This window comes from Saccopteryx leptura, chromosome 10 (genome assembly GCF_036850995.1).
Source record: "Saccopteryx leptura isolate mSacLep1 chromosome 10, mSacLep1_pri_phased_curated, whole genome shotgun sequence".
Lineage (NCBI taxonomy): Eukaryota > Metazoa > Chordata > Mammalia > Chiroptera > Emballonuridae > Saccopteryx > Saccopteryx leptura.
In genome coordinates this window covers 71,620,875-71,640,688 of record NC_089512.1, presented here as the reverse complement: position 1 = coordinate 71,640,688, position 19,814 = coordinate 71,620,875, and the positions used below count along the sequence as shown (strand labels likewise).

At 52.0% G+C, this 19,814-nt stretch overlaps 2 protein-coding genes across 5 annotated transcripts in view; one reads left to right on the top strand and one right to left on the bottom strand.

The window, feature by feature from the left end:
* The window catches only part of SLC25A26 (solute carrier family 25 member 26), a 220,446-nt gene extending 209,839 nt beyond the window's left edge, over positions 1 to 10,607 (top strand). For 3 of the 4 annotated variants that reach the window (XM_066351930.1, XM_066351929.1, XM_066351931.1), the window contains 3 exons: positions 3,304 to 3,368; positions 4,751 to 4,824; positions 9,282 to 10,607. In XM_066351930.1, coding sequence (XP_066208027.1) covers positions 3,304 to 3,368; positions 4,751 to 4,824; positions 9,282 to 9,399 — 257 coding nt within the window. In that variant the 3' untranslated portion in view covers positions 9,400 to 10,607. The remainder of the gene's footprint in view (positions 1 to 3,303; positions 3,369 to 4,750; positions 4,825 to 9,281) is intronic. The other variant, XM_066351928.1, reaches the window with a different exon arrangement.
* Positions 10,608 to 10,758: 151 nt separating this feature from the next.
* Positions 10,759 to 19,814, bottom strand: part of LRIG1 (leucine rich repeats and immunoglobulin like domains 1) — a 118,095-nt gene continuing 109,039 nt past the window's right edge. Inside the window, exons 13-19 of the mRNA XM_066351927.1 lie at positions 18,186 to 18,506; positions 16,294 to 16,575; positions 15,425 to 15,844; positions 13,933 to 14,058; positions 13,305 to 13,451; positions 12,470 to 12,751; positions 10,759 to 12,374 (exon numbers count right to left, since the gene is read on the bottom strand). Of these exons, the coding sequence (XP_066208024.1) occupies positions 12,118 to 12,374; positions 12,470 to 12,751; positions 13,305 to 13,451; positions 13,933 to 14,058; positions 15,425 to 15,844; positions 16,294 to 16,575; positions 18,186 to 18,506 (1,835 nt within the window). The 3' untranslated portion in view covers positions 10,759 to 12,117. The remainder of the gene's footprint in view (positions 12,375 to 12,469; positions 12,752 to 13,304; positions 13,452 to 13,932; positions 14,059 to 15,424; positions 15,845 to 16,293; positions 16,576 to 18,185; positions 18,507 to 19,814) is intronic.

Sequence of the window (19,814 nt, the reverse complement as noted above, 5' to 3'; positions counted from 1 at the left end):
CCCTCGTGGAAGTAAAATTAGGACTGATGTAAGCATGTGTGTTTGTGTCTTTAGCATTTTTTCATATTCCTTTGATGAAACAAATTTCTAAGAAAATCCTGGCAGCATTCACCGCAGAGGAATGGGGACTTAAATAAGTTTGATTTCCAATATCCAAATTTATTAAACAACAGATACTTTTTAATATAGGTGACACATAAAAGCTTGAGTGGTCAGACATGGGACAGGTGTCCTTACCAATGTTTAAGTTGTTTTAGTTGGTTTAGGACAGTTTGCAAACATTTTCAAACAAGAAAATGGTAATGCACTTCTGAGTTTTAACAGTTCGATAAATTTTTATGTCTTATTGTATGTCAGAGGTATTGTGTAGTGAGAGCTAAGGTATACATGGCTTTGGGTCCCTGCTCCATATTATCTGTGTGTTCCTGGGCAAGTTGTCTAAAACATGCAAATGAGGGAAAATAGTCTATGAAAGTGCCTAGTGTAGTTGTAGTGCCCAGATACAAAGTAAGCTTCCCCTCCCTTTTAGAGAGCAAGTTGAAATCTTCAGTTTGTAAAATCAACGGACACTCATCCAGGGCACCCAGTAAGCATTCCTGAGTCTGCACTATGTGTGCTGGGCTAGAGGCAGGAAGAACAACCCCCATGTCTGCCCACCTTGAAAAGAGCTGATTACTCTGAGCACTGGTATGAGCCAGGCACCACTTAGACACTTGCCATAGACTCGTTGACCCTGTGTCATATTGCTGTCTGCATTTTATAGATGAAAAACTGAGGCCACTCGAAGACCCAGGGGCCAAAAGCTCTGGTTCTGCAGTTCCATCTCAGCTTTGTATTAAGGCAGACCTATGATGTAACCTCTCTGGTTCCCATGCTTATAGCGTGGCAAAGCAGAGCACCTGTCTCCTATGGTTCTTTACATAGAGAACAAGCAATTTACCTGAGGCCAGTCCACCAGGAGAGTGGGGAGTGACACCTGGGTCCTTCCAACTCTGGAGGAGGGTTCCTTCCAGCTGGACCCTACGCTAACAAAAGAAACAAAACCGAGTATCAAATGGAGTGGTACCAGCTCATTGCCTTTTCTTGCTTTGTCCTTTATCTTCCTTCCTCAGGGTTCTCTCTTTTTTTTTTAAAGGATGTGAAGCCTTCCTGAACACTTTTCTTTAATAAAAGTATATTTACTTTTTTAGTGCAGAATATGTGGTTTAAAAAAATTAAAATTGTTGGATTTCAGGAATGGGTTCCCAAAATTTTTAAATAATTGAAGTTGAGCCAAGTTTCTGGATGTCAGGTGGCTTTTGGTCTGGAGGGAAACATTTCACGTCCTCATAACAAAGCTGTCTGCAGAGAGACTTGTTCATGCTCCCCGTCCTCCAGTCCAAAGGGGTGTGCTGTTTGTGGCAAACCTAAAATGGAGCATAGAAGCATAAATGGGTGCATCTTTCAAAAAAGTCGTCATCGTAGTTACCAAATGGAGGAGGTTCCACGTAATGATCTTTCTTCAGCAGTATGTTTAGAAAGATACTTGGTAGAGAGCAAATGACCTTTTTGTCCACATGCCACAGAACTGGAGAGAGCGGCACCATTTCTGGAGCATCCTCTGCTCCTGTGTCCCTTCAGCCCTCTGCCAACTGCCTGCCTTGCCCAGTGAGTCACACGGCGCCGGAGCTTCAGAGAGTCCTCTGAGTTTATGACTTCTACTCAGTGCCTCTTGAGGTTTAAAGTATATCTTTGTGTCATATTAAATAGAATATTGGGACCATATATATGGTTTGTTAAGAAAAAGGTTTAAATTCCTCTGTCCGTAGATATGGACCCCTTTAAAATGTGTGACTTTGAAACAATCCATTGTGCAGTCAGGGCTCCATGGACGAGGGGCAGGAAGGAAGCTGTGAGGTGTGCCTGTTGAATCGAGACTGACCAGAACAAGATACAGAAGGGAACTTAGCAATGTCGGCACTCCAACTGGGCTGGTACCAGAAGCCTGGAAATACAAGAAGCTTTACTCTAAGTGTTTTGAACTCTAAGAACACAGCCATTAATACCAAAAACTCCACCGTGATGTACATTTCTGGTTGCCCACTGTGCTCAGAGCAGAAATGATGGAAGCATTTTGGAGTTAGATAAAGAACAGTGGCCCTCAGAAGACATGGCCCTCTGAGAGCTGCTGGGAGCGGCCTGTCTCTCACTGAGTAGGCGTCTGCCCATGACACAGGCCACGTGCACACACAGGCGTCCACCGGCGACACGAGACTGTGTGCGCACACAGGCGTCTGCCCATGACACAGGCCACGTGCACACACAGGCGTCCACCGGCGACACGAGACCGTGTGCGCACACAGGCGTCTGCCCATGACACAGGCCACGTGCACACACAGGCGTCCACCGGCGACACGAGACCTTGTGCGCACACAGGCGTCTGCCCATGACACAGGCCACGTGCACACACAGGCGTCCACCGGCGACACGAGACCGTGTGCGCACACAGGCGTCTGCCCATGACACAGGCCACGTGCACACACAGGCGTCCACCGGCGACACGAGACCGTGTGCGCACACAGGCGTCTGCCCATGACACAGGCCACGTGCACACACAGGCGTCCACCGGCGACACGAGACCGTGTGCGCACACAGGCGTCTGCCCATGACACAGACCACGTGCACACACAGGCGTCCACCGGCGACACGAGACCGTGTGCGCACACAGGCGTCTGCCCATGACACAGGCCACGTGCACACACAGGCGTCCACCGGCGACACGAGACCGTGTGCGCACACAGGCGTCTGCCCATGACACAGGCCACGTGCACACACAGGCGTCCACCGGCGACACGAGACCGTGTGCGCACACAGGCGTCTGCCCATGACACAGGCCACGTGCACACACAGGCGTCCACCGGCGACACGAGACCGTGTGCGCACACAGGCGTCTGCCCATGACACAGGCCACGTGCACACACAGGCGTCCACCGGCGACACGAGACCGTGTGCGCATACAGGCGTCTCCCCTGACCCCTGACCCCGGACCCCGTGCACACACAGGTTTGTTGACTACTCCACAAAAGAGAAGGATGTGTTGTGGGCCTTGTTAGGCTAAGCCAGGAAAGCATGGCTTTGTCCCTTGCTGTAGACAGTATGCTGTCACTACAAAGGCAGTGAGGCATGCGGGTAAAGATTTTGTGTGTGTGCATCCTGTTCTTGAATCAGTCAAGTAGATGTAATGATAAAGAAGTGACTTGGGCAGAGTTATGAGGAATTATAAAATACCATGTATTACAGTCAATTGAGGTTTTCTCTGCACAGGTGGATTAGCGGCTGCCGTCACCACGCCTCTAGATGTGGCAAAAACAAGAATCATGTTGGCAAAGGTAAGTGGTAAAATAAGGTAATGTGGAGTCCTGGGGCCAGACGCCCCCACCTGCTGGCCCCAGGACTCATATAGACGTGAAATGAGTAAAAGTAGAAAACACTTCCCGGTACTAGCAGCCTGATCTTTTCTGTTGAACCACAATAGAGCTGACATTGACAAAACATACCTATGGTTGCTGCAACCAGTTGTCTGCATAGCAATCTACTTTTTCAACATCATTTTCAGGGCTGCTAGTGCCTCTGCCTTGTCAGGCCTGCGTTTAGGTCACCTGTTTTTAATTGGTGACGGAGCTGAGGCTCAGAGAATTGACCTGCTTCATGCCATACATCGGTGACTTAGAGGATCTGATCTTAGGTTGTGCTTGGCCTTAACTGGGTGAATTAGGACAGTTGTCAGAATTATTTAATTTTTTCATTAAAAAATGTTTTTTAGCCCTGGCCGGTTGGCTCAGTGGTAGAGCGTTGGCCTGGTGTGCAGGAGTCCCAGGTTGGATTCCCGGCCAGGGTACACAGGAGAAGCACCCATCTGCTTCTCCACCCCTCCCCCTCTCCTTCCTCTCTGTCTCTCTCCCCCTCCCGCAGCCAAGGCCCCATTGGAGCAAAGATGGCCTGGGCGCTGAGAATGGCTCTGTGGCCTCTGCCCCAGGCGCTAGAATGGCTCTGGATGCAACAGAGCAACGCCCCAGAGGGGCAGAGCATCGTCCCTGGTGGGCGTACCGGGTGGATCCCGGTCGGGTGCATGCGGGAGTCTGTCTGACTGCCTCCCCGTTCCCAGCTTCGGAAAAATGCAAAAAAAAAAAAAAAAAAAAAAAATATATATATATATATATATATATATATATATTTAAAAAAAACTATAGATTTCAGAAAATGCCATACATATAACATATGTGGACCAAAACAATGAAAAGGCTGTGTCCTTGTGGGAAGGTGGAACAAGCAAGGCAGAGTTCTCAAGTGTAGGCTGCCCAGACCAGACATGAGCACACCAGCCATGTTTTGAATTGAACTATTAAGTGTGTTTATTGAATCAGATAAATTTCATAATTATACTGTTTATTTCCCATTCTTCTCGGATCAGTCATGTTGCTCTCTGGTTTTCTGGTTCAGTAGTTGTATGTGGATTTTGGGGTGAGCTCTGCTATCATGTGGTCATGAAACACCTAGAGGAACAGCTTCTGTGGGCTTGAGCAAAATCGGCTCTTGCCTGTGGGTTTGAATGGAAGGGCTCTGGTCTAGTGAGATCCAGGGGTCCTAATTCCCAGAAACCCTGTAGTCTGTTTGAAACTGCCCTAGATAAGGTTGTAAGGAGCTGTACACTGGAGGGTGTTTGTAAGTTGAGGACTTTCCTAATGGCCTTCTGTTTCCTCCTCTCATGTAGCCTGGTTCCAGCACAGCTAGCGGCAATGTCCTCTCCGCCCTGCATGGGGTCTGGCGGACCCAGGGCCTGCCAGGGTAAGGATGAGAAGGGATGTTGTCTGTCTTCTCCTTTCCTCTGGCTGTCCTCTGCCTGACATCTTCCCTTTCTTCTGCATATGCCTTGGTTGGGTCTCTTTATTGGGCAAAACATGACATTTGATTTTGCATATGAGACATCATTTTGAGCAGTCAAGATGATGCCGGGTGGTTCCTACCCTTGTCCACATGAGTGTTTGATGCGGCCATGTGTGTGGCTCCTGCCAGCCCCTTGGCTACAGCCCGGAGAAGGTAGACTTCCAGTTGTGTAATGCAAGAACCCAGGTGAGCACGGGTAATGTTGTCAGAAGAAAACATTTGTAGTCTGGAGTACTTTTAACTATTACTAGTAACAAATTACTTTCAGCATACCAGAGTGCTGGCCCCTTGCTTAAAACTGCACCATCCTGTACCGTCAGCTGAGTGCCTCAAACCTGTAGTGTCTTATCCTCAGAAGATCTCTTCAAAATATTACTTCAGTGTTGCTTTTCGAACATAAACTTATAAAGCTGTCTGAATGTAGGGGTCTGTGCAGATACCTGAAATTATGATTTTCTCTTTGGAATAGTCTACCAGGGATTCTCTCCTGTGGACAGTTGGGGCTGGGTGGCTAGTGTGAACGCAGAGGTGGAGACCGCTTCTCACTGGTGTGGACCACTAATTTGGTGTGGTTTTGCAGGCACTGGGCAGGTTTTTATTTCAGCCAGGTGATAGTGTGGGGATGTGAAAATGTTGGTCAGACCCCCGGTGGGATTTTTCAGGAGAACGGCTCCGTCCTCTGTTCAGATATTCCAGCGGGGAGTTTGGAAAGCAGGTGGTGTGGCATGGGTGTGTGGAATGGGACAGCTCTGGCAGGTTGACGCTGGTTCCTGGCAGACGTAGATCTTGAGACAAGAACTGAGTGTAGCAGAAAGGAGGACACGAGCCTGGGAGGGGAGTGTGGGCTCCTGGTCATGTTACCGTGCTAGCTGCTGCCAGGGGAGGGACTGGCCATCTGGTCACTGAGCGAGGCACTCTGATTTGGACCCCAGTTCAACGTGGTGAGAGGAGAAGGTGGAGCCTTTAGCTAAGCTACAGCAGCTTAGCTAGTAGAGGGGAAGTGCTCCTCCGGGCCGTCAGTGTGCCACCCAGAGGCATGGCTGCAGAAACTTTCAGCTCATCAAGTCAAGTGGCCAAGTCTCCCTGTCGTACTCGTTTCAATATATTTCACATTAGACTCTGTAGCAACTTTTGGTCAAACCCCTGCTCCTGACCATAACTGTAGTTTCGGTGTCAGAGCTGCAGCCTACCTGCCTTTCTTGAGAAAGTGTCTTGATTGGCAAGACCGTGGCCACTGAACGCTTGGCTTGTAGAAAAGGGGTGGACACTGAACCCTCCTGACCCCATCATGATGTGCACTTGACGTGTGTCACCAGGCAGTGGTGGGTGTCAGACACATGTGAGGGGCCTGTCTGTGTCCCCACTGTCAGCCCTGAAAAGGGAAGTGGGAGTTTTGCTTCTCTTCTGGAAGCTCAAGTCTTGGGCTCTCATTAGTATAGACAACCCTTGGAGATATGATGGGTTCGGTTCCAGATCGCCTCAATAAAGGGGGCATCACAATGAAGAAAGTTATATTCTTTTCGCTGGTGGAGGGTCTTGCCTTCGATTTACAGAAATGTAACATCTGTCAAGCACAATAAAGACAGAACACAGTAAAGAGAGGTATGCCTCTAAGCCCAGTGTGGTCCTTAGCAGAGGACTCCAAGCAGCCAAGCTTGTCATTTAAGAAATGACAGTGTTTGCCCTGGCAGGCTGGCTCAGAGGATAGTGTCACCCAGGGGATAGATAACCAGGTTTGATTGCCGATCAGGGCACACAAGAGAAGCGACCATCTTCTATCCTCCCTCTTCTTCTCCCCCTTCTCTCTCTCTTCCCCTTCTACAGCCAGTGGCTTGATTGGTTCAAGCATCAGCCCTAGGCCCTGAGGACAGCTTGATTTGTCCAAGTGTGTCAGCCTCAGTTGCTAAAAATAGCTCGTTGTGAGTATTGCTTAGCATCAGCCCCAGACAGAGATTGCAGGGTGGATCCCAGTCGGGGCACATGCGGGAGTCTGTTTCACTATCTCCTCTCTTCTCTCTTGGAAGAAAAGAAAAAAAAAAGAAATGACAGTTTTTAATCTGACAAAAGAATTTATAACCAAAAGTAGGTAAAACAACCCTACAAATGTACACAGCTGTTTTGTCCAGACATTCTCAACCCTGAAGGTGTCTTGGTTGCTTCCTGTCGGGTTTCTGCACACACAGCCTCTGTGGGCTCCTGCCCACCCCTGAGCACACCTGCCAGCGTCACTAGGTCCCACGTCACAGCGAAATGGTGCTGACCTCTCGGAGAATTGGAAGAGGTGACACTGGTCTGTCCACATTGGTTCACTACATCTTTTGGCACACATTTGATTTCCTGGAGCTAGAAAGCCGACAGCACATGGCTCTTCTTGCAGCGCTCCCTCCGACTGTTCTGTCGGTCGGCTGGCTTTTGTTTTTCTCGACTTTGCCCTGTAATAACTTCCCCTGCCACGTGTGCCCGGCTCTCTGCTAAGTGCTCTGCATTTGTTGTGTGGTCTGACCTGTGGTCACTCAAGACAGCCCTGCTCTACTCGTCTTTGCCTTGAGTTTGGTTGGGGCTCTCACTGAACAAATTACTCTGAGGCTGTAATTATGTTCAATTCAACTGTCATCTAGTGAAACCACAACTGCTTCCTTCTGTCTCTGGCCAGGGGCAGCTGAGCTGATTAGCGAGAAAACGTGAACCAAGACAGGCTTTAGAGAAGTCAGACAGCAGTGGGGGCGGGGACGCACGGGCCAGCATGGTCCCCAGCCCAGCCGCTGTCGGTCCCTTCCTGCACCCTCCCAGGCCAAGGAGAGTCATCTGTTTTTCAGGCCATAGGGACACAGTGGCCTCAAAGTGGTAATTTATGAGTTTCTGTCCTCACCAACCACCTCATGAAAAAACAATTTGCATGATGTTGAGATGAACAACTTTTTTTTCTTGCAAGTGTATTTTGGTCTTCCGTAGAATTTTCACCGATATTTCTAGACAAGAAAAAGATGTTCTAACTTCATCTATAGTACTTTATTTTACTTAATGATTTCAGTCCTTATTTTAATTAAATCCCCTAATGCTACCTACAGCCCCCTTCCCACAGAAGCTCTGAGAGCTGCAGGCAAAAGGCGGCAAATTGACCTCTCCTAATGTGCACAAGGAGGCGGCCAGGCGGCTGTGGAGGGGCAGCGGACCAACACCACTTAGCTGATCGTGGCATCTTTTCCCATGTCTGAAAAGATAAACTACTGTTGGCATAACCTGACCATATTCAGTTTTCTTCCCTAGATCTGATCGTTTCACTAATAAATCCACTACTTCTGATTTTGTGTTATTTCTTCTGCTTTCCAAAGTTAATACTCTTGGCTTAACAGAAAAGTTCAATTATTACGAAAATACAGGCAGGGAATGTTTTGTACTTCTCCTCTCCAGGGGCAGTCAGGACACACGCCTGCCACGTTTGTTTCAAGTGCAGTCATGTACATGCCGCTTAGTGACTTGTCTCTTCAGACCCCATAGTGTGTGTTTTGTGTATCTCCCCTCCCTCCTTCCTCCCACCTACACGGTTTCCCTGGCTGTGGACACTGTGCTAGAATCCATGTCACCACAGGGGTTCTTTGCATTTTATTTTTTATCAGCAATGCCATGGGGAGTATCTTTGAACAAATACTATGGGAGGGTTTTTAAAGAATCCCCAGTATACATCCTCAATAACATTATTCTCTCCTTTGATTTTGACTGTTCCAGAGTTACAACTATGACAGTGACTCATCTTCTGAGGCACTTGGGGACTGAGCCTGTGGCTCCTTCCTGGCCAGTCTGCCTTTCTGCTCCTTCACTGGAGGGCGGGGAAAGAAGACGGGACCCATGGAGACCTGTCTCCTGCTATGGCGTCCTAGCTGAGGGTCTCTGAGGACAGCATGCATCCGAGTCGCTGGGAGGAGTGGCAGAGTTGTCCGAAAACCTCTCCTAACACTCAGAAACGACCATGGCTCCCAGGATGGGCTGTGCCCTCTGACTCCTTTATGATAAAGTCAATTCCATCATCTCTAAAAGGCAGAAATGGTCTGGAAGTTTGAGACAGGACTTTTATGGGAACAGAGTTACTAGCTATCAACTAATTTGACAATTGTGAGTGCTTAAAAGTAAGTTGTTTCGTAGATCGCCACTTTCGCCAACAAACAGCTGGGCTCAGACTTCAACAGGTCTCCTTGGGAATGTAATTTAGTGGCATTCTAAAAGAAAAAAACACATTTTAGTACTTTGTGGAGTTTAATGAGCATGGTGTGTTGAGTTGAGCAAGCTGTGGGTGTTGGAATGTAATAACCATTTTTTTAGACACAAAATTTTTTTAAATCTCTCCTTTGCTTTTCCTCTAGATTGTTTGCAGGTGTCCTCCCTCGAATGGCAGCAATCAGTCTGGGAGGGTTCATCTTTCTCGGTGCTTATGACCGAAGCCGCAGCTTGCTGCTGGAATTTGGCAGAGAGCGCCCATGAATCCCACGGCCCCGCAGTTCTTTCCAGGGGTCGGCTGTGAGCGGACTCTCTCCCGGCGAGCAGCTGCTCAGCTGTCTGCACACCACAGCACAGCTCAAGCATCCAGTTCTGCAGATTACAACATGGAGACTGCGTTAGCCATGCTGCAGGCTGGCCGGAATGATGTCATCAGCCTATTTGTCCAAGCGTTAAGAAGAGGAAGTGAGACCCACAGTGGGACTTTGAACAAAGTTCTCAGAACCCTGTAATAAATAAGTGGTGATGCCAAACCCAGGCCCCTCACAGCTTTTATGTGATGGTATCTGACTGTTGTTTCCTGCCTCTTGACAGCAGATGCGAAGAAAGGCAACGATGGGCGTGGTGTTCGAAGAACGGCTGGACTGGAAGGGGCAGCGATGGGAAATAGTTGTGCGTGGGGGTTCCCTTGGGTTCATTAGTGCTGTGTGAGCTTAAACAGCTTTTGTTTTGTATTTTTCCAACGTGAGAAGCGCAGAGGGGTTTGGGGCGGGGGGGAGGGGGTAAGGCAGGCAGACAGACTCCCGTGCACCCGACCAGGATCCAGGCCCCTCTGGGGCATTGCTCCGGGAGCCATCCTCAGCACCTGGGCCTTGGCTGCAGGAGGGAAAAAGAGAGAGAGGAAAGAGAGGGGGAGGGGTGGAGAAGCAGATGGGCACTTCCCCTGTGCGCCCTGGCCAGGAATCAAACCCGGGACTTGCACATGCTGGGCCGACGCTCTACTACTGTGAGCTTACAGCTTTTTAAAGAGGATGTCCTACAGCTGCACATGAGCATGCTTCCCGGGTGACCAGGCTATTCTGACCCTCAGGTTTAACCTATAAAAACATACAGTTGTATCTGACAGAGAAGTGTCCCGCAGCCCACGTGGTGTGTGAGAGCAAGCGTGCGCTGCTGCTCAGTGGCCAGGCGGCCCGTGGGCCTGGGGGAGGCGTGCTGGGCCTCAGAGCAGCTGGGCCATACGCTGCTCTTCTCTATTCAGCCGGAAAGGACAGGCCGGACGGGCTTTGCAAACTGTTCTTTCTTGGCTCCTAATCAGTAAGCTTTGCCTGGAGTTCTAAGCTCAGCATTGGGAGGGGAAGGGATGGAATGGGAAAGTCACTGTTTTTAGAGCTTGACTAATAAGCTCCAGGTGTTAGAAGAACTCAGCATCTCTGGAATCTAATGCCGTTGTGTCTTCCCTGGAACCGCAGTATATAATTCTGCTTTTCCTAAATTTTTTTTTCTAAGAGAAAAAGGTAATTAAAGGCAGAATGTGACTGCATGTGCCAGGGAATCTCTGAAATTAAATGGGATGAAGCCATGCTGGTTAATGTACACAGAAGAATGACTTGAGCCACACACTTAACATTTATAAATGAACCTTTATTAAAGACACTTCAATGCCATTTGTTAGACACTTCAATATTTTACATGTTTTTCAATGTACATTGTATCAAAATTTCTATAAATAAATAACTTTGTACATGAAAGTAATACTTCCTCTTTCACATTGCCTCTCAGAAGCAGCAAATTCACATATGTGTGGAAGTAACAATCAGTTGACTGTAGACAACTAAATTAAAAATGTGCTTACCTTCTGGAACAGTGATAACATTTGACAGTAAAATTTAATATAGTAACCATTCTGTCAGTACCGACTCTCAGCTTTTTAGCTCAAAGACCTTGTTAGCTTCCATGTAATTCTTCCTGAAATACCCACTGGCACTCACAAGATGGTTAGCTACAGGACTCAAAAGTGCAAATACACCCAGGACCCAGGTCGAGGGCTAAAGCTTGCGAGTCCAAGCCCGGGCCCACCTGTGCGAGGGAAGGATATGGACAGGCCTGCTCCGGACCCTCAGTAGAGATAGCTAGCCCTGAAAAGCAAGGACTTACTCCTTCTTCACCCCTAAGACCAATGTCATCGTAATTATATTGGCAGAACTAAAACATCATTATTGAAAAATCCACAGGTACCAACAGCAGCAACCTCTATCTTCTTAGAAAGCCTCAAATGATACTGAGACCACATCTGCTTTTATCATAGGACAAAAGGCTTACTTGTTTGGACCAAATGCTTGAGGTGGATTAACAAGCAACCCCCACGCTTGTTAAAGAGAATTCAAACCTATGAGAAAAAGTCACCCAGCGCAGGGACACAGGAAGCCCGCAGGGAGGCCTGCCACAGGAGCACCGCGTGTGAGCGCCACTGACCTGGGCTCCTTCCCAAGCCGCCCAGGTCTCTGCCGGCGGAGCACCCCGGCATCCCACGATGTGCAATGCGAGCAGGACTCCTCACCCCTCCCACCCACCGAAACTCTTGGAGCAAATGTGGTTTTTAGCTTCTATAAATTCCATCCATGCATTAAGGCACCAGAACTATCCCCCCTTCCAAAATCAAACAGCAACCTGATATGAAAAATATTGTCAAAATTGTACGATTCTTATCTGTTAACCATGCACTAAAGGTTAAAATATCCTCTGTAAAAGATATATAATATATATGAAATCTCTGAACACTCTTATGTACAATGGTATCAAATACTTTTCTGCCTTCTGTACACAATAATCTCTTGCATTGTTTCAGCTGCAAGTCCTTTAAACTGCTGCTACCCCACATGGGAATGAACCGTGCAGATCAGCGCAGCACAAGCCCGAGCTTCCTCGCAGCCTCTCCCCCTTTCCTGGAGGGATGGACACAAGAGTTGAGGTAGACAACGCCTAGGTCTGCGGCGCAAAGAGCAGCGGCCCACGCCGCGTCCTGGGGAACTGCCCTGTCAGTGTGGGCACGGGACTGCAGTCACATGCTTTGGGGAGGTGTCCATTGGAAAGAAGCAAGTGCGGGCCTTCACTGGGCACATTGGGAAAGGCTGAGGGGCCTCGTCTGAGCTCAGAACTGCCTGGAGTTAACGTGGAGGGAGGCTGCAGGTCTGTGGAGTCTGGCTCACCCAGCCTTGCCAACGTCCATGAAGAGGCCCCTATAAGAAAGGAAAGGGCATGTCAGACCCCCCCAACCTGGCTGCTTCCTGCTCCCCCACTGCTGGTGACTCCTGGAAAGATAGTAAAAGTTTACCTTTACCACCTGGAGGTGCCCCTGGCTTTCCTGGCAAGGATGTCAGCATTCTGTCGTGGTTACTGGGGTAGGGGGACTCCCTGCTGTCGGTCAGAGACCCGGCACCAGTCCCGCTGTCTAGATGTCCAGCGTGTTCTCGGTCACTCTGACTGGGATTCTGGCTGCTCAGAGTACCTGGCTGTGCACCGTCTCCGGACACAGGCTGGGGACAGGAGGCTTGTCCTGCGGAGTAACTGACCATCTCGGTGCTGTAGTCTCTGCACGAAACTGGGCCACTGTGCTCTGCAAGACACTAGAGGTGGTTAGAACCATCGACAGGCCTCCGTCCCCGCAGAGGCTGGGCACGCCGCCATGAGAGCAGAGCCCCCGCCTCACTCCAGCCCCCAGCCCCCTCGGTGTGCTCGTGCAGGAAGGCCTGGCAAACACCAGCCACTGCTGATACAGACTTCCATGTCTATACATTGCAGATTCATGTTTTCATCAGGCAACTTGGATCACAGAAAGTAATTGCACTAGAATGGGATACCGTATAGTGACCATTAAAAATGCCTCCAAAAGAGCCCTGGTGGAAAGGCCCTTTGGTCTGGGCCTTGCCCTTCAGTTGTTATAAATGTGGACAGTTCATGCTCTGGCTCACCACACCACGGATTTAATTCACAGAAATCCTATCGAACTCCGAGCCAGGCCCCACACGGCTTCCTGTGTACATACTGAGACCACCTTCTGAGACACCCTTAGACCACTGTGTCTCCCCCCGCCCCCGCTTTCATTCGTGAGGTCAACCCAGATTTGCATTTCAAGAACAAAACACTTTTTCTGATGGAAGACTTCATACCCATCTTCTGTGGCCCCACTGTGCCGTCAGCCTTCTCCATCGCTTTCCATGGCCCCTTACTATGCCCAACACAGAACCGGGGCTGCCTGCACGCCGGGCCGTGAGCATCTGCCTCTGGAAAGAGGCCTGCATCTCTTGGACAGACACCTGCAAGAGAATCCCACACTATTGGAAACGCTGGGCTTAGCACTTCGCAGAAAGCTTTATAGAAAGAATGAGCAAAGCTTCCAGAACAGCCATTTCTGAATGCTCTATGGAGTGGTGGTTTGTGGGTTCGTTTTCTAAGATGGCCCTCCCAGCAGGTGGGCCCTTCAGCACTGAGCCGTGGAGAGTCCCGACAGAGACACTGCCCTGAGCACTAAAGCAGCTCGCCCACGTGAGCTTCCAGGGGAGAGGAGCTCAGACTCTCAGTACGAGACACGAAGCCCAACAGAGTGACTTCTTGGGGGATGGGGTTTTAAAAAAAGCTTTAACAGAACTTGCACAGGGACGTCCAAACACCCAGCAGGCTTGATTCACCAGAAATGCAGGTAAAATGTGCTCAATATAATGCCACATGCCTGCCCTGGCAAGGGGCCGCAGCCACCTCCAGCTCATGGATCCAGCTGCATCAGACTGTGAGCCTTACCATTGCTCTCCACGTGCCCATTGGCCTGCTGGCCACCCTCAGTCCTGAGCACAGCTTCCTGTCGGTCAGAAAGGGTGCCCTGAGAAGAGAGGTAGCTCGGAACGTCTGGTGGCACGACGGTTTCATCTACAAGGAACAGACAGGACAGTCACCCATCAGGTGTCCCAGCTCTTTGTGGTGACAAGGAATGCAGTCAGACACAGGGCTGTCCCGTGGAAGCTGGCAGGGCCATGCAGAGACTGTGGATGGAGTCTGGTACTCCAGAGGCCCTCGCAGGGCCATGCAGGGACTGTGGATGGAGTCTGGTACTCCAGAGGCCCTCGCAGGGCCATGCAGGGACTGTGGACGGAGTCTGGTACTCCAGAGGCCCTCGCAGGGCCATGCAGGGACTGTGTGGATGGAGTCTGGTACTCCAGAGGCCCTCGCAGGGCCATGCAGGGACTGTGTGGATGGAGTCTGGTACTCCAGAGGCCCTCGCAGGGCCATGCAGGGACTGTGGATGGAGTCTGGTACTCCAGAGGCCCTCGCAGGGCCATGCAGGGACTGTGGATGGAGTCTGGTACTCCAGAGGCCCTCGCAGGGCCATGCAGGGACTGTGGACGGAGTCTGGTACTCCAGAGGCCCTCGCAGGGCCATGCAGGGACTGTGTGGATGGAGTCTGGTACTCCAGAGGCCCTCGCAGGGCCATGCAGGGACTGTGTGGATGGAGTCTGGTACTCCAGAGGCCCTCGCAGGGCCATGCAGGGACTGTGGATGGAGTCTGGTACTCCAGAGGCCCTCGCAGGGCCATGCAGGGACTGTGGATGGAGTCTGGTACTCCAGAGGCCCTCGCAGGGCCATGCAGGGACTGTGTGGATGGAGTCTGGTACTCCAGAGGCCCTCGCAGGGCCATGCAGGGACTGTGGATGGAGTCTGGTACTCCAGAGGCCCTCGCAGGGCCATGCAGGGACTGTGGACGGAGTCTGGTACTCCAGAGGCCCTCGCAGGGCCATGCAGGGACTGTGGATGGAGTCTGGTACTCCAGAGGCCCTCGCAGGGCCATGCAGGGACTGTGTGGACGGAGTCCGGTACTCCAGAGGCCCTCGCAGGGCCTGCCGAGCCTTCCTTCACCAGGTGTGAGAGGGTGGCGATCCAGTGCCCATGTACATGAGACAGACAGCAGGGATGGGGGTGACAGAGGCAGCAGAAAGAGCACTGAGGTCAGTCCTTGGCATGGCAGCAAATCTCAGGCCCAGCTGCCTCTGAACACCAGAGACAGGAAGTGGGAAAGTTCACAATGCACTTTTATTAGAGAATATTCCCATTGAATGCTAAATGCCTGAAAGTTAAAATTGTGTCAGTGACACTAAGGCCACTGCTGTCCAGAATGCTCCATGTTCCCAAAGGTTCTCAAGTGCCAGATACTCTGAAATACTTGAAAAGCCTCTGGGCCCGCCTCCTTCCCACCGTCCCCGCTCTTCTCCTACGGAGACAGAGTCGGCAGCAGGCTCACCTGTGTTGGTGACGCTGTACTCCTCCCTCTTCTTCCTGGTGTGGTAGATGATGCACACCCAGACCAGGGACGTCAGGACAACACTGCACACCACGGCGATGGTGAAGATGCCCACGGCCGCCCCGTCCTTCCGACAGCCGGGGCTGGGCAGCACGCTCAGCTGGCTGTGCGCACGCTCCGTGCCCAGGGCATTGGACATCTCACAGGTGTACCGGCCCGCGTCCTCTGCCACCACGTTCTGCACCACCAGCAACTGGTTGCCGGGGGTGAAGTGGTGGCGCTCAGTGAGGCTCAGTGGGTGGTCCCCCTTGAGCCAGGTGATGCGGGGCGGAGGGCTGCCAGCCGCCTTGCACTGGAGGGCCACCGTTTCCCCCACGGACACCACACGGTCTTCCAAGGGCACGGCCAGGGACGGGGTTTCTGCAAGGCAGAGGTCTCACAGTTACTCCATGGGCCTCAGTGGCTTCTGGACAGAAGACAGTGCAACACAGCAGTGGCATGCCGTGAGACTGTTTATCAGAGCCCTCTGGCACCCTGGTGGCTCCCCAGGGAGAGTGAGCTCACACACTGTTCCTCAGCTGTCCTGTGACTGCTCGTACCCACACCATGCCTATGGCACCTACCCTGCCCTGTTCACAGGTAGTTCTCTAGAGTGCTTTCTACCCAAGCCACAGTTTTTTAAAGAGCTAGAACCATTTGTTCAAAAAAAATCTTAGAAAATAGCCTAAAATGTTAAAGTAGAAAAAACAGCCTGTCACCGTCCCCTGTCTACAGTGAACCGTTCAGGCACCTGCGCCTCTAGGTGTCTGTGCCATTTATGAACCCCCCCCCCTCTCTCACACACACACACATTTTAGCAGCAGCCGCACCTAAGACAGTCAGGGTGGCATTCGCCGAGACGGAACCAGCTGAGTTCTGGGCAGTACAGCTGTACAACCCCATGTCATCTGTCTTCACATCAGTGATGAAAAACACGTCGTCATCGGGCATGACATGCATGCGTCGCTCACGCGCGGCAGGGAAGTCTGTGCCTCCGTCCTTCTGCCAGGCTATCTGGGGGTTGGGGTGGCCCGTGGCTGCACACTCGAGGCGGGCCATGGTGCCAGTCCTGATGGCGATGTCATGGGGCATTTTGGTGAATGACGGCAACACTGAAACACAATCAGGTCAGGTCATGGGAAAGCAGGTGCGAAGGCCAGAAACCCTCTGGCAAACAGCCCTCCACTGTGTCTTGGTGTCAGCCCACCACCTCAGCACCCTGCATGCCAGGTCTGCCCACAGCCACTACTGCTACCTCTGAATGAGCAGTGACAGCTCCCCAAGGCCACCCAGCTGCTTCCGGCCACAGCAGAGCATTTCCATCAGTCTCTCTTGTACCCCAGGGGCTGGCAACACCCCCTCAGATAGAAACCTTTCCCTTGCTATCCTTCCCATGGTAACCAGTCTGTACCAGAACACCCTGTGAATGCCAGGGCCTGGTGCTGGCGGCGAGCCGGGCAGAGGGAGGGCACCGTGTCCTGCCCCGGAGCAGCCATGGGCGGGCTCCCCTGGGAACTGCAGAGGGCTGGACATACTGACCCCAAGTGTCCAGACATGGGAGGCAGCCTGCCACCTGCTCCCTTCTAGTCTAAGTCCAGGGTTTCTGAGAAACACTGAGGTCTCCCTCAGAGGAGCCGAGGGAGCCACCAGTGTGGCCAGGGGTGCTTTTCTGTGGACGGGAAGGGCTTATGAACACATCAGTTCCAGAGCTTTTTAATCCGAAGTTTAGTCCTCAGGAAAGTCTTGCTAGGTTAAGGGGTGGGGTAGTTAACTACTCAAGGTATTGACTGCTGCCTCCTGCCCTAAATGTTCTACTACACAAGCAGCAGTCCCGCTAAGGAACCAGGCTGGGTCGTGCGGTGCCCTGGGTGGCACTCACCAGCTGGCCTGTCCCTGGCTGGACCCCGCTCTGCAGCCATGCAACCTCTCAAAGTGGCTGCTTCCCCTGGACCAGGGTACCACGCACCTGAATCCTAATGCTTCGGTTTACGGAGGATATTAAATGGATAAAAATACAGGGCCTGGGCTCACAATTTCACTTAACAATAATGGGATTAAAAAGTTCCAAAATAAAGAATCCACAGAGAATAACCCTTCCATCTTCAGAACTTGCTATAGGGCCAACTCAGGAAATAGTGCGACACAGGACTGTCCCGCCAACACCGGGGCACGGGGGCTGAGCACCAGGGAGGCAGCGACACAGGACCGTCCCGCCAACGCCGGGGCGCGGGGGCTGAGCACCAGGGAGGCAGCGACACAGGACCGTCCCGCCAACGCCGGGGCGCGGGGGCTGAGCACCAGGGAGGCAGCGACACAGGACCGTCCCGCCAACGCCGGGGCGCGGGGGCTGAGCACCAGGGAGGCAGCGACACAGGACCGTCCCGCCAATGCCGGGGCGCGGGGGCTGAGCACCAGGGAGGCAGCGACACAGGACCGTCCCGCCAACGCCGGGGCGTGGGGGCTGAGCACCAGGGAGGCAGCGACACAGGACCGTCCCGCCAACGCCGGGGCGTGGGGGCTGAGCACCAGGGAGGCAGCGACACAGGACCGTCCCGCCAACGCCGGGGCGTGGGGGCTGAGCACCAGGGAGGCAGCGACACAGGACCGTCCCGCCAACGCCGGGGCGTGGGGGCTGAGCACCAGGGAGGCAGCGACACAGGACCGTCCCGCCAACGCCGGGGCGTGGGGGCTGAGCACCAGGGAGGCAGCAGCCCCTCCGTACCGTTCACAGTGAGCCGGGCCTTGTGCGAGTAGGTGGAGCCAAAATGGTTGGTGATGACACACTGGTAGCGGCCCTCGTGCCCAAAGGTGACACGGCGGAGGTGCAGGACGGTGGTATACTCCATCACCTCCCCATCCTGCGCCCGGACGTGGGCAAAGTTCTCCATGTCAGCATTGACCAGGACCTCATTGTCCTTCTTCCAGGCAAAGGTCATCGGGGAGCTGCTGCTGCTGGCGGCTGAGCACGTAAACCGGATGTCCTTGCCCACCACAGCCATGGTGGTCTCTGGCTGGGTGATGATTTGTGGCTTTGGTAAGTCATCTGGTGAGAGAAGAGCCGCTGTAAGGAACCCAGGCCCTTTGGACACAGAGAAACCGGCTGCCATCCTCCGCCCGCTCTACCCAGTGCCTACAGGAACGCACACCCGGACGTCTGGCCTTACCCAGTTCCACCCCCCGCTCTGCCGAGGGCCTGCAGGAACGCACACCCGCACGTCTGGCCTTACCCAGTTCCACCCCCCGCTCTGCCGAGGGCCTACAGGAACGCACACCCGGACGTCTGGCCTTACCCAGTTCCACCCCCCGCTCTGCCGAGGGCCTGCAGGAACGCACACCCGCACGTCTGGCCTTACCCAGTTCCACCCCCCGCTCTGCCGAGGGCCTACAGGAACGCACACCCGCACGTCTGGCCTTACCCAGTTCCACCCCCCGCTCTGCCGAGGGCCTGCAGGAACGCACACCCGCACGTCTGGCCTTACCCAGTTCCACCCCCCGCTCTGCCGAGGGCCTGCAGGAACGCACACCCGGACGTCTGGCCTTACCCAGTTCCACCCCCCGCTCTGCCGAGGGCCTGCAGGAACGCACACCCGCACGTCTGGCCTTACCCAGTTATAAACCTGTGAGTAGTGATCACCTCTGCCTCCCACATTCCCTGATTACAAATCAACCTACTGGTGCTCAATGATCAAAGCAATCAGCAGCAAAGTAGCCATAAGACTACAATTAGCTGTACTTGCTTATTTTAATACAGCACACAGTTCACAGCACCAAGAACTAGCAGTCGTGACTGCTTAGACCTTCCCCACAAACTACTGTAGAAGAAGCAGGGACTGGAGCTCTTCAGGAATGTCAGAACATACATTTGTGAAAATCTGCACCTCCATCAAAACAAGAAAATACTAGCAAAAAAGGCCATAATCACCTTTTTCAGAATTCTGGAAAATAACCCAAGGCTACAACAAATACTCATGAAGTACTGATCAATTACCCCAGGAATACAAGGTTGGTTTAATATCCAAACATCAATGTATTACCCCAAAGGGAAAAAAACACACATGATCACATCAGCAAATGTTAAAAAAAAAAAAAGCATTTGACAAAATCATGCACCCTTTTCATGATAAAAGCACTCAACAAATTACAAATAGAAGAGAAATTCCACAACTTGATAAAGGTCATCTATGAAAAAACATAGTGCTAAGATCAGACTTCATGGTGAAAGACTGAAAATTTTCCCTTAAGATCAGAAAAAAAGACAAGGCTGTCTGCCCTCACCACTTCTATTCAGCAATTCAATAATCTACAAGAGGGTTCTGGCCAGAACAACCAGGCAAGAAAAATAAATAAAAGA